Here is a 14,443-nt window from a genome sequence, read left to right as displayed (position 1 = left end):
CTGTAGGCGCTCTTCCACGATTTTAAGTAACTTGTGAGTAGAGCCTGCGTACTTATGTAAGCAATAAAGACTATCAACATCGCTTGTTGCCAACCATTTGTTCTGCTTGATTGATCGAAAGTGTTTTACATTTCATAAATTCAAAGCTTATCAATTAATAATTCATTGTGTTTAAAATACTGCCTGATCCCTCTTTTTAGCACGTTTGGAATGCATATACAAACATTGTAGTTTTGGTAAAATACGTCTTCGTTTAAGTTGTGATGAGTTGGTCACTCATACAAAGGTAATATTATAATAATAATATTATAATAATGTGTTTTAATATTCTATTCATTTCTTTGCATTACAATCATCTTCTTTTGGTCATCATTTATGGTATTTTATTATATTATTATTATATTATATTTTTCTATGCATCACAGAGTGTAGTAGCGGAGACAAAAAACTAATTTGTGTAGAGATAAAAATTTAAAAGAAAATTATTGGCAATGATAATTATTTATACACTATGCTCAAATTTTATCTAACCATGATACAGTTTGCTGCATTTTAGTCTTATAAATCAAGAAGACTTCAAATAGTGTATTTGTTATTATTCTTTCTTCTAGTAACATTTTGTCAATTGTCTCTTCTTTGATTAGTTGTCTCCCAATGTACGCACTACAACTAGGTGCGTCTGCGGTTAATTAATCAACACGACCATGCTGCTGAATGCTGCAACATAACACCATTATTGTTGTTTATCTGAGCTTTACAAATTTTGTAGATCTATCTTCCAATCTTTGTTTTTTTATTGTTAATACGTTTGTCATTTTGTGATAAAAAAGTTATTTATTAATCATGTTTGTTGTCTGTGTTTTTTTTATAATTTTTTCTAGTAGATTACCTATTCTATTTATTTGCCATTTTTTGTGTCCTCTCGGCATCTAGCGATATGATTGTAGCATCACGTCGTGATGTGATGAATCTGTCTTAAACATCTATGAGCGCTTTTGCTAGCTCTCATGTTATTATATAAAATTTATTGTAGAAAAAGAGTGGTAGAGATACTTGATGTCTTTGGTTTGGCTGCATCAGTATGACTTCCAAACCTAGGCCAGATGTAAGCGTTTGTTGGATTATTAACTCCATATTCTACTTTGAAAATTTCATGTTTAATGCATCTATTGTGAAGCTGTCAAAGATGGTCTCTCACAAAAGCATTGTCAGTCACTTCTCTTGCATATAATTTGCACTTATTTAATTAAAAAAAGTCTAAAGAATATGCAATTGTTGAAAATATGTATGACAGTAATCCCTACTACTTCACTCCCGGCTTTGCTGTATCGGGTGGCCTTCATTCGGGTACGTATGGCAATACGCCGTTGGTCTCATCTCCTAGGCATGAATGGCAGTTCACAGTCTATTGATATAAAATTACCTAGCAACGAGCTGGTTGATGTCAGTAATAAAAATATATCCACTTCCAGTAATAGCTCGAGTCTTCTTTCCAACTACTAAATGGAATTTCCCATCCCTCCTCCATCTACAGAAAATCGCTATTAATTGATCTCCGTCACTTTGCTCTCCGTCACAAATCTATCCTAAATATTCTGGAACCAATCATGCTGATTGGTTTAGGAATATTTAGCAGAGATTTTTCTTCTTTGTTTCTCTTCCCACTCTCGTTTCACTATTCAGTTCTCGTTAATCTCTTATGAATTTCAGTATTGTATATGCAATGTACGATACAAGTAAGCTGCGTGTACAAGGACAAGCAAAGTAATTGTGAAAATTTAGAAAGTGTCTTAATTGTTCCCAATTGGTAAAATTATGGCTTGTGCTTCAAAAAAATATTTTTTCTATTTTGGGAAAATTCTCATTTCGCGGGTGCGTCTGGAATGTAACCAGCGGAAAGTAGGAGGGATTACTGTATGATCTTTTTATTCCTCTAACTGTTTTATTCAGGTAGCCCAGGTTCAGTCACATCTAAAACAGATAAAAGAGTTTACGGGTATCACTGATAATTCTATCATTACAAATGCATGGAAAAACTGCGATGTTAAGGGTCGAACTAATTCAGAGATAACAACACATGTCATTCAAAGTCTGCTTGGATCAGCTGGCCCCACCCCTTCAGTTTGGTGTTTTCCTTAGTATTTTTTTGTGTTGGCTGTTCTTGATATTACAAGATATGCTTTTTGTGTGCGTTAGTGACTCATTCTGTAATACGATTTAGAATGACCTCAACGATGAAGCCTTGGCTTCCTTGCCATCTACTCAAGGTATCAGAAATAGGTCCAACTCCATGGAGACACAAGTTGAGACAGGTCTGTACCGATGTATAGTACCTCACAATGCGTATTTCAACCTCTACTGTCACCTTTAGCATGTAGTAACCGTTGGACAATGCAATAGCTAATTGTCAGCCCCGTGCTGCATATGCAACTGATGTGATCACTTATGGTTTTAGAATGAAGCACATTTAACCTTCTGATTTGTTGGCAGGGAATTTTTGTTAGCACTCATCCAATCACTGTCATTTGTCCAATCACTGTCCAATCAGCATTTGTTTCGCTACTCTTGGTTGATATCCTGTTTTGACCTTGACCATAGCGGACCTGTCTTATCCAAAGCCGGTAACTGAGAGTGCTTCTGGCGAGGGAGACAATGAAGAGCTTCAGCAAGCGATAGCCGCAAGTCTTATGAACAATGGGTCTGTACCATCTATGCTAGGTGGGCAGATAACTCGAGAGGATCAAGACATCAGCAGGTATAGTGCAAAGGGTCTTCTGTTAATCTTTACATGACTAGTACTAGATTAGCAAGTCCTTTGTTACAAATACAAGAATTCACTAATGAAGCGGTCATAAGACTTCACCTGTGGTAAATATTTAAGCCATGTCTCATGATGAAATATAAGGCTGTAGCTTTGTTGGAGTTATAAGCCCCTACTCATGATGTGAATTTAAAACTACAGCTTTGTTAAAAATCTAAGACTTCACTTCGGAAGCAAATATAAGGTTCTAGCTGAGTGTAAAATATAAAACGTCACACCCGATGCAAATGTGTGACTGCACCTTTGTTGAAAATACCTCATCAGTCATCACGTTGGCTGTGATGAGGATACAAGTATTCTCATATTCATATATCCATATACAAGTATGAAAATATAAGACTTCACATATGATGCAAATATGCGATTCACTTTTATTGCGAAATTTCTTTGAGGATGCAAATCTGGATTTCCCTAGTAATAAACTTGAGTAGATGCGTAAGATACACTTCATTTAAGCTGTGATCCTGCCTGCAGGTGATTTCTAATTTACATCTGCTCTCTTCTCAATTTGGTTGATAGTTTGTCTTCCTTAACTTTAGCATGGCTTGATATAGAACTAACGCTGGCATTACAATTACACACTTTTAATAACTCGGAGTTGTCTGTACCTTATTGTACAGTGTTTATGCATAGTTCATTAGGGTTCTAGATGGGTCAGATTTTTTTACATTTTTAGCTTTCTGTGTTTATGCATTAGTTTATGGGTATTTATATTTTTAACACACTCAATGTTTCCCTTGGTAGTCAGATTGCCATGATCTTATCACACTGCCTACTGGTGGGCGTTGTTACTGATCTAGGGTACTTGAACAGAGCATCGCAGAAAACAAGTCTGCGGACAGCAAAAGAAATGCGGTTTGGTTTGTCAATCACCCGAATCCGTATGAGAGACGGCGTGAGGACAGCTGGCCAGTTGGACTCGAGAATATAGGCAATACATGCTGGTTTAATGCAGTTATACAGGTAAGTTGGTATTGCAGTATCTTTGAGTAATTTATTTTATGTGCAGTAATGAGTGGAGGCACACATCTTAGAACTCTGCAATGAATGCTCTGCCGGTTATGGTTAGTTAATTGTTTGCACAGTATTTAAGAAATTTATCAGCTTGATCATTCGTAAGCATTTATTCCAACAGCTTTGTGAGGTAACAGACAGCATTGTGAGGTAACAAAAAGTGTGAGAAAATTGTTAGAGATTGTCTAGGGATAATGGTTGGGAGTTACTTTCTATCTCAGCAGAATTTAAAATAGCGCTTTGAACAAAAATACTATACATTAATATTCTACATAAATAATATAAAAATATACATTGTACATGATGCAACATGGTCTGGTAACGATTGAGCATCAGTCAGTAAGACTATACATGTCAGTCAAAATAGCACGGCTCTTAAGATAGGCCGTCGCCCAAAGGTCCACTGTTCCCTTCACTCGCCCATCAGTTCTATAAAAGGACTGATTCTAAAGGAATGGTGGAGCTGTCATGATTTCACATACGAATGGTAGGTTCACCCAGCAGAGGCTGTCCGCCCACTCTCCAAACGCCGCCATATCCCAGACTTGTATTGCTGTACACCGCCTGCCCATGCCTCTTGGATTGCTTGGTAACCACGAGGTTGGTGTCAGATCTAGCGGAATATTGCTGCTGACCCAGGTGAATGATCCATCAGCTCTGTAGTCAAATGCTCCCATGTGAATGTATTTGTCGTCAGATCGAGCTTCTAAAATCCGAATAGTCATAATCATGTTACATTAGCATATCTTGGCATGCAACTTCTATCTGTTCGTTATTACGCCTTATAAAAAGAAGTTTCTCATGAGGCTTTCAAGTCCCAAAGTATATTACATCTACAGCTCTACATACCTGTACGAGTTGTACCAGTTGCAGGTAGCCACAACGATGCCAAACTAGCGGGGCCAACTAAATTTCTTTACTGTTTATTTTATATTTGTTGTCACAGTAGGAAGTTAGGGTGATAATTTCAAATAAATTTTTTTTGGGTTTAATCCAGAAAAGGTTGAAGATATATGTACTATACAGAGGGGAGCATAGTTAATTTTTTTGTACAAATCAGCATAAAGATTTTTATGATTTTTTATGCTTGTTTTTATATTAGGAAATTTAGAGATATCAAAGAGATGTTTTAGTTGGGCTATTTTTTATTAATGAGTGTTGTCAGCTGTATTTTACATCATTGGAGTCTGCTGACCGAAGTGAAGATCTGCTTGAAATTCATCATGGGAAATTAAATAGGCGAGTATGTTGTACCACAATATTTCGCATGCTCTGCAATGCTGGCTCAGCTAGAAGCGGACAGAATGCATGGCGCCATGCTGGTGCAGATGACACCTGAGCTGCTAGCACTCACACCAGACATGAGATGCTAGTGTTTATACCAGATATGAGATATTAGGGCTCACACCACACATGATACATTAGTGTTTATACCAAATATGAGATGCTAGTGCTCACATCACAAGTGATGATAGTGTTTATACCACAAATGAGAAGCTAGTGCTCACACCATTTTATTAAGAAAACTAGAATATACTTGTCATGTCATTTGTGTCCTGCAAAAACCTACTACAATGAAATAATTGAGAGTTTGAATATTTATAAGTTAGAGAGTCATGCCAAAGCGGACAGATATGCTGGAGCATCCTGTGCCATCTCAAGGATTGCCATTTGTTCAGCTGGATTGCTAGGGGTGTTCTGTCCGTAAGGGATAAGCTGGTACTCGCAGACATAAGGTGCAGATGCCTGGCATGGGAGTCCAACCCATTTTCCATACTGTTCACGGTCATACATGTACATGGCCTGGCAGTCATATCCAGCCTTCTGTTTTGTGGCCATGTTGTACCAAAACTCTACTCCGCTTGCTCCCATGTGGTTATCTTCAGCGCCGAGCCACTTCCATCCATTGTACTGTTTGTTACCACTGGTGAATGTGTAAGCATCGCTTGCATCTAGATAAAGCACACTAGGGGTAAATACACACTCACACAAAAAATGGCCAATCTATCAAATAACATGCTCAGAAAAAGGAAACCATCCTGTCATGCATCAGGACAAGCTCAAAGTTATGTAATTTTATGCGCGTGCATAAAATTTATATTTTCACAAACACTTGGAGCCAACACCAGGTGAAAGAACTTACCGAGTCTCTTGAGATAGTTGGTGACGAAAAGTTGTTCCTGAGTGCTCTCAATGGCTACGAGGTTTCCACTATCTTTCATACACTGTTCTTGGGCCATTTTCCATTGTGTCTTCTCTCTCACATACTTGTAACAGCTTGAGCCAAATTTTTCATATGTTGGCGGGCAGCCAGCAGCCAATGCCAAGGCCACACCTAAAATTTTCAAGTTTTTGAGATGAGGTGTTACGGAGTTACTGTAAGCTGTACCTAGCATTGTGTTAGAAATTGTCAATTGTCGTTGTAAATAAAGACCCTTACCTTGCTCAGCCTGTAGTTTCTCAACTTGTTGCTGCAACAGGATGTTTTCTGTTTGGAGCTTCTTCACTTCTTCTTGTACTTTGAGCGATGTCTCTTGCACAAGCACTATAGTAGCCATGAGCTGTTCGCGAGCTTCTTTCTCAGCATTCAAGAGGAGCATGGCATCGGTCAGCTGCTTGCTGAGTTCTTCAGCGATGGCTGTCTGTTGCATGAGGTTGGCATCGCAGATGCCCTTTTGAGTTGTGCATTCTGCTAGCGCAGCACTTGTTGTTTCAAGTGTTGCTTGCAGCTGCAATAGAAAGTGTGTATATTAAATTTTAGATAAAATCTATGGAAATTTCTTCATCCGTTTAACTAGGGGAGTCCGTTGTCAAGTTTTAATACCTGGTCTCGCTCATTGGTGACATTGTCAAGATTGAGTCTGCATTCAGCTAGCTCATCCTCTAGGACCTGTCTGGCTTCCTCTGTGCGCCTTAGGGACTCTTCGGTAGCTGAAAGTATTTCTTGTGTTTCTTGAAGGATTCTGCGAGTGGTTGTGTGAGCATTTTGCTCATCTTCCAGCAATCGTCGTGTACGTCTCAGGTTCTCCTCGGTTACTCTCAGTTGCTGCAAGAAGAGGTATATAATCAAATGCACATGTTTGCATTTGTCAACAGAATGCTTAGGTGCATGCTTAAGCTCACATAAACATCTAGAGAGGTTTAGGCCATTCCTATCACAGCGAGTACCTGCACAGTGTCGTCAAGTTTTGCTTGCAGCATTTCTCTTGCTGCGGTTTCTCTTGCCAATGAAGACTCTGCTGCGGTAAGCTCGCTAGTTCTCTGTCTCAGTGTTTCACCGAGTACTTTGTTTTCATTTTCGCATGAAGTCAAGTCAGTCATGGTCCTCATCAGCTCTTCTTCAGTTTCTTCTCGAGCAGTACGTTGTTGCGTCAGGTCACTCTCGCAGCGTGACAGTCGATTTTTCGTGAAGCCAAGAGTTTCCTCTAATGAAATAGTCTTGGCAATCTCCTAATGGGGAACACGACAAGCCACACAAAATTATATAATTCACACAAGGCAAGCCATGCAAGAAACAAACCTCTCATGCCCTTCATTGACCTGTCATCGTAATGATAGCATTATCTACTACACACTTTTTTCAGCAGATCAGCATCTGGATGCTACTTCCTGTACAACAAACTTTCTCTTTACAAACTCGCACACTGGTCTTACTGGAATGCATACCTCTTCAAGAAGAGCCTTGGTAGCAGCCAGCTGCTCTTCTGCTGCTTCGGCGCGAGCCGTTTGATCTGCGAGGTCATCTGTGAGTTGAGCCTTGTCTTCGTTGCATGCGGCGAGATCTGCTGTAAGCTCGTCATTCTGTTGCCGCTCGTCGGCGAGTGCCGACTGTGTATCAGCAAGCTCTGCCTCCACACTGGCCTTCTGCTCCTCAAGCAGGTTCTTCGCTGTGTTGCATTGAGCAAGACCATTGGCGAGAGCCTCTGCCTGGGCCTTTTGTTCGGCAGCATATTTGGCATTGAAAGCCGCCTGTTCTTCAGCTTTTTGGCGCATCATCTCACTGACCTGCATTGTATGCAATACGATCATTCAATCATAGTGCTGTATAGAAAGATTAGCCACATTTCATAGTTATTTTAAACAAGAATTAAGATTAGCTATGTATACATTTTCTATTTATATATACAATTTCAGGTCTTATGTGCAGTCAAACCCCAAAAAGAGAGCTCAATATACTAAGCGTAGCGCTAGGTCCAGGTGTAGAATAACTAGAATGAATTCTACTGAAATTGATTGGTGCTGCAAATAATTTCTTGCTTGTGCAGTTGTTTTCGGTGCTCATTCTAATGATTGATGATTAAAAAAGTCAAAAGCAAATTGTAGTGCCAATCTATTTCAGTAACACTCGTTTTAATTATTCTATACATATATGTCTATGAGCACCTATTCTCACCATAGGTTTTTTGTATTTTTGTATCATTTGTTTCAATTGAAAACTTCATCTTTTGTTTTGTTAATGGATTTGTTACTGGACTCACTGCAAGTTGATTCTCTAGTCTTTGTTTCTCAGCGAGAAGTTGAGCATTCATAGCATTGGCAGAGTCCATCTGTACTTTCATTTCTGTAGACAGCTTTTGGCACTTTCCAAGCTCATACATGGTCATTGGGCAGAGCATCGCTTCATTGCTTACGTAGTTGGCTACAAGAGTAAAATTCTCTCATTTTCATTTTTTGTTGTTTGCCATTATATGTATTTTTAAAACATGTTTGTAGTAAACTAGCTATTCTGCCTTTCTAGGTATTTCATATAGTCAGATACTGGATACTGCCTCTACCTTGACTTACTAGTCTGCACACTTATTTTACCTCCTTTGCTGGGTGGCAAAGCGGCTGCCATTCCTTTATAAGGGTATGCTGCCGGAGCTGCAGGTCCTTTGCTCGCCGGGGAGAACTGGACCCCTTTGGAAATGCTGTTAGCAAACTGGGTGTTGGCTGCTTGTGCCAGTTCTTGCCCTTTCATAGAGCTAACTCTCAAAGCAGCCATGGATGCTTCCAGATTCTCCAAAAGCTGCATAAAAAGCATCATTAGCCTTCTTTTTTAGGTGTATGTATGATTTTGGGAAAGAAAAATTGCTAAAGCAAATAATTTGCTATTTATTTATTCAAAAATAAAACAGAAACAGATGATTTTTTTAGATTTTCATATTTATGCAAAAGTGACAGTAAAATAGCAATAGGCTCCAAGAATCAGTAGCCAGTCTAAAATGGAAGGTTTTCTTACCGCCTTCTGTGCCTGAAGAGAGTTAATGGATTCTGTCATGGTAGTCAATGAAGGGGTGAGGGCTTTTACTAGCTCTGGCTCTCCTTTGACTGCCTCGACTGAGTTCACTGCTTGGGCTTCAAGCATTCGTGCCTCAGCGACAGTCATAAACTCACAGGCTACACCGTTCAGGCAGGTCTTCACCATGTCTTGGTCTGACAGCAGATACATGCATACAATTAAAAAAAATATTTCAAGCTATCAAACTCCATTGTGATGTTTTTGCACGGTCATTTAATCTAATAAAGGAGTATTATTTTGATGTATATTATTATTATATTATTATGTTACCATTTTGGAAAGCAGCAAATAGATCTCTCTCATCTCCTTTTGACAACTCTTTCGCGCTTGCTATTTCCTACAAGATACATTCAAGTTCTTTTGTTGCTGTTGCATGAACTGATCATTTTATTAAACCTCTCGTTGATAAAATATTGCAGTTTAAAAAAAATATTGTTGATGTTTATTGCTCTTGCTGAGAGCAGTTATAATAGTAAACGTGATGATTTGTTCGTCGTGTTATTCAAAAGCAGATAAAATAGTTCATATTTTAAATATTGGAAGAAAATATGGCTGTAATGATTCTCATTCCTGTTGCTATTGCTGCATGTTGATATCATGCGGCAATAGCAAAGCACTCTCTCTAGATTTTGTGAACAGTAACAAAGTGATAAAATGCACGATTAATAAAGAAAAGCTAAACACATGCAAATCTTCTCAATAAAACATTAGTTGCCTGATTTTTAATAATTGTTAAGCCAAAAATATAGTGTTTCAAATAAAAACATTTGTAAAAGGAAAAATGTATTTTATAAAGTGAAGTTTTTAACTAAAGGGTAAAAGCTGCTCCTAACTTACCACTTCTGTTTTCTCTGACTCTACAACGACTCCATTCTGCGGGGCGGCATGAATAGCTGCCACAGTCAGCGCTAAAAGCGCTTGAGTGAAGAATCTCATTCTCTGATGTAGGCTAGTACTATCCTCTTCTCTCCAACTCTACTAGGCACATGAATGAAAAAGCGTCTCATCCCCGCTTTTATACTGAGATTTTCAACTTTGACCCCGATGGCAGCATTAAATTATCACCAGTGTATATCTTATGCATGGCCAATTCTGATTCTATTACGATTCCAGACAATAGAAACGCGATGGCTTCTGTTAATTCGCCTGGCATTGACTTAATAATCTCCTTCCGAGAGAGAGGAGGGAGAGGCGGGCGGTTTCTTGAGAGGAATTTATGGGAAGCACGTGGCTCTGCCTCCCTATTATCTAATACATTTAATGTTGATTAGTTGCCTTTAATCTCACCCGTGGCTATAGTTATTCTAATGGAATGGAATCTCGGTTCAAAAGCAAATTTCTGCTTGGCCGCAGTCTGACACGCTAGAACTTTGTGTGTCTGCTCGAATACACCTTTCATTGTTTCTATTATAGCCTCTTATTCTCCTTTCTACAGCCTCCCTAAAACCTCACTGAAGATGCTTCTGATCAGATAATGCGTGTATATGGTGCTGGTGTATAAGACAAACTATCCTTTCTCTGCGTCAAAACATCTTTTTGATCAGATAGAGCCTAGTTTTTCGTTTTTGCTGTCATCAGGTGAAATTGCGTTAACGGTTATTATTACTATTATTATTATTGTAGTCGTTGTTTCATGTTGAGGAGTTTCGAGACTTGGTGATAAGATATGAGCCAGCTGAAGCTCTCAGCAAGGTAATAAACCCATTATTAGAAATCACAAGGATTTTATATTCATATACAAGTATTCTCATATTCATATATCCATATACAAGCATTCTTATATTCATATATCCATATACAAGTATTCTTATATTCATATATCCATATACAAGTATTCTTATATTCATATATCCATATACAAGCATTCTTATATTCATATATCCATATACAAGTATTCTTATATTCATATATCCATATACAAGCATTCTTATATTCATATATCCATATACAAGCATTCTCATATTCATATATCCATATACAAGTATTCTTATATTCATATATCCATATACAAGTATTCTTATATTCATATATCCATATACAAGCATTCTTATATTCATATATCCATATACAAGTATTCTTATATTCATATATCCATATACAAGCATTCTTATATTCATATATCCATATACAAGCATTCTTATATTCATATATCCATATACAAGTATTCTTATATTCATATATCCATATACAAGCATTCTTATATTCATATATCCATATACAAGTATTCTTATATTCATATATCCATATACAAGCATTCTTATATTCATATATCTATATACAAGTATTCTCATATTCATATATCCATATACAAGCATTCTTATATTCATATATCCATATACAAGTATTCTTATATTCATATATCCATATACAAGTATTCTTATATTCATATATCCATATACAAGCATTCTTATATTCATATATCCATATACAAGCATTCTTATATTCATATATCTATATACAAGTATTCTTATATTCATATATCCATATACAAGTATTCTTATATTCATATATCCATATACAAGTATTCTTATATTCATATATCCATATACAAGCATTCATATATCCATATACAAGTATTCTTATATTCATATATCCATATACAAGTATTTTCATATTCATATATCCATATAAAATTATTCTTATATTCATATATCCATATACAAGCATTCTTATATTCATATATCCATATACAAGTATTCTTATATTCATATATCTATATACAAGCATTCTTATATTCATATATCCATATACAAGTATTCTTATATTCATATATCTATATACAAGCATTCTTATATTCATATATCCATATACAAGTATTCTCATATTCATATATCCATATACAAGCATTCTTATATTCATATATCCATATACAAGTATTCTTATATTCATATATCCATATACAAGCATTCTTATATTCATATATCCATATACAAGTATTCGTATATTCATATATCTATATACAAGTATTCTTATATTCATATATCCATATACAAGTATTCTTATATTCATATATCCATATACAAGTATTCTTATATTCATATATCCATATACAAGCATTCTTATATTCATATATCCATATACAAGTATTCTTATATTCATATATCCATATACAAGCATTCTTATATTCATATATCCATATACAATTATTCTTATATTCATATATCCATATACAAGTATTGCTATATTCATATATCCATATACAAGCATTCTTATATTCATATATCCATATACAAGTATTCTTATATTCATATATCCATATACAAGTATTCTTATATTCATATATCCATATACAAGTATTCTTATATTCATATATCCATATACAAGCATTCTTATATTCATATATCCATATACAAGTATTCTTATATTCATATATCCATATACAAGTATTCTCATATTCATATATCCATATACAAGTATTCTTATATTCATATATCTATATACAAGTATTCTTATATTCATATATCCATATACAAGCATTCTTATATTCATATATCCATATACAAGTATTCTTATATTCATATATCCATATACAAGTATTCTTATATTCATATATCCATATACAAGCATTCTTATATTCATATATCTATATACAAGTATTCTCATATTCATATATCCATATACAAGCATTCTTATATTCATATATCCATATACAAGTATTCTTATATTCATATATCCATATACAAGTATTCTTATATTCATATATCCATATACAAGCATTCTTATATTCATATATCCATATACAAGCATTCTTATATTCATATATCTATATACAAGTATTCTTATATTCATATATCCATATACAAGTATTCTTATATTCATATATCCATATACAAGCATTCTTATATTCATATATCCATATACAAGTATTCTTATATTCATATATCCATATACAAGCATTCTTATATTCATATATCCATATACAAGTATTCTTATATTCATATATCCATATACAAGTATTCTTATATTCATATATCCATATACAAGTATTCTTATATTCATATATCTATATACAAGTATTCTCATATTCATATATCCATATACAAGCATTCTTATATTCATATATCCATATACAAGTATTCTTATATACATGTACAAGTATTCTTATATTCATATATCCATATACAAGTATTCTTATATTCATATATCCATATACAAGTATTCTTATATTCATATATCCATATACAAGTATTCTTATATTCATATATCTATATACAAGTATTCTCATATTCATATATCCATATACAAGCATTCTTATATTCATATATCCATATACAAGCATTCTTATATTCATATATCTATATACAAGTATTCTTATATTCATATATCCATATACAAGTATTCTTATATTCATATATCCATATACAAGCATTCTTATATTCATATATCCATATACAAGTATTCTTATATTCATATATCCATATACAAGCATTCTTATATTCATATATCCATATACAAGCATTCTTATATTCATATATCTATATACAAGTATTCTTATATTCATATATCCATATACAAGTATTCTTATATTCATATATCCATATACAAGCATTCTTATATTCATATATCCATATACAAGCATTCTTATATTCATATATCTATATACAAGTATTCTTATATTCATATATCCATATACAAGTATTCTTATATTCATATATCCATATACAAGTATTCTTATATTCATATATCTATATACAAGTATTCTCATATTCATATATCCATATACAAGTATTCTTATATTCATATATCCATATACAAGTATTCTTATATTCATATATCCATATACAAGCATTCTTATATTCATATATCCATATACAAGTATTCTTATATTCATATATCCATATACAAGCATTCTTATATTCATATATCCATATACAAGTATTCTTATATTCATATATCCATATACAAGTATTCTTATATTCATATATCCATATACAAGTATTCTTATATTTATATATCTATATACAAGTATTCTTATATTCATATATCCATATACAAGTATTCTTATATTCATATATCCATATACAAGTATTCTTATATTCATATATCTATATACAAGTATTCTTATATTTATATATCTATATACAAGTATTCTTATATTCATATATCCATATACAAGTATTCTTATATTCATATATCCATATACAATTATTCTTATATTTATATATCTATATACAAGTATTCTTATATTCATATATCCATATACAAGTATTCTTATATTCATATATCCATATACAATTATTCTTATATTCATATATCCATATACAAGCATTCTTATATTCATATATCCATATACAAGTATTCTTATATTCATATATCCATATACAAGC

At 34.3% G+C, this 14,443-nt stretch overlaps 2 protein-coding genes across 3 annotated transcripts in view; one reads left to right on the top strand and one right to left on the bottom strand.

Annotated features, from left to right (window-relative positions):
- Positions 1–1,018: 1,018 nt before the first annotated feature.
- The window catches only part of LOC137400774 (ubiquitin carboxyl-terminal hydrolase 25-like), a 46,899-nt gene continuing 33,474 nt past the window's right edge, over positions 1,019–14,443 (top strand). Inside the window, exons 1-5 of the mRNA XM_068087113.1 lie at positions 1,019–1,105; positions 2,222–2,312; positions 2,599–2,755; positions 3,622–3,784; positions 10,740–10,808. Coding sequence (XP_067943214.1) covers positions 1,082–1,105; positions 2,222–2,312; positions 2,599–2,755; positions 3,622–3,784; positions 10,740–10,808 — 504 coding nt within the window. The 5' untranslated portion in view covers positions 1,019–1,081. The remainder of the gene's footprint in view (positions 1,106–2,221; positions 2,313–2,598; positions 2,756–3,621; positions 3,785–10,739; positions 10,809–14,443) is intronic.
- LOC137397093 (adventurous-gliding motility protein Z-like) lies at positions 4,267–10,090 on the bottom strand. Of its 2 annotated transcripts, none has more exons than XM_068083387.1 (11): positions 9,954–10,090; positions 9,387–9,453; positions 9,057–9,250; positions 8,642–8,843; positions 8,314–8,474; positions 7,502–7,840; positions 7,004–7,285; positions 6,660–6,881; positions 6,276–6,564; positions 5,979–6,170; positions 4,267–4,541 (listed from the first exon to the last, which is right to left on the bottom strand). In XM_068083387.1, exons 1-11 carry the CDS (start codon positions 10,050–10,052, stop codon positions 4,282–4,284), a joined length of 2,307 nt encoding a protein of 768 aa, XP_067939488.1. In that variant the 5' UTR covers positions 10,053–10,090; the 3' UTR covers positions 4,267–4,281. The 2 variants fall into 2 exon arrangements, with proteins under 2 accessions (XP_067939488.1, XP_067939482.1); XM_068083381.1 differs by lacking the exon at positions 4,267–4,541 and adding an exon at positions 5,334–5,787.

This window comes from Watersipora subatra, chromosome 1, assembly GCF_963576615.1.
Source record: "Watersipora subatra chromosome 1, tzWatSuba1.1, whole genome shotgun sequence".
Classification (NCBI taxonomy): Eukaryota; Metazoa; Bryozoa; class Gymnolaemata; order Cheilostomatida; family Watersiporidae; genus Watersipora; species Watersipora subatra.
Note: the sequence above shows the minus strand (reverse complement) of the source record. Positions and strands in the feature narration are given on the sequence as shown.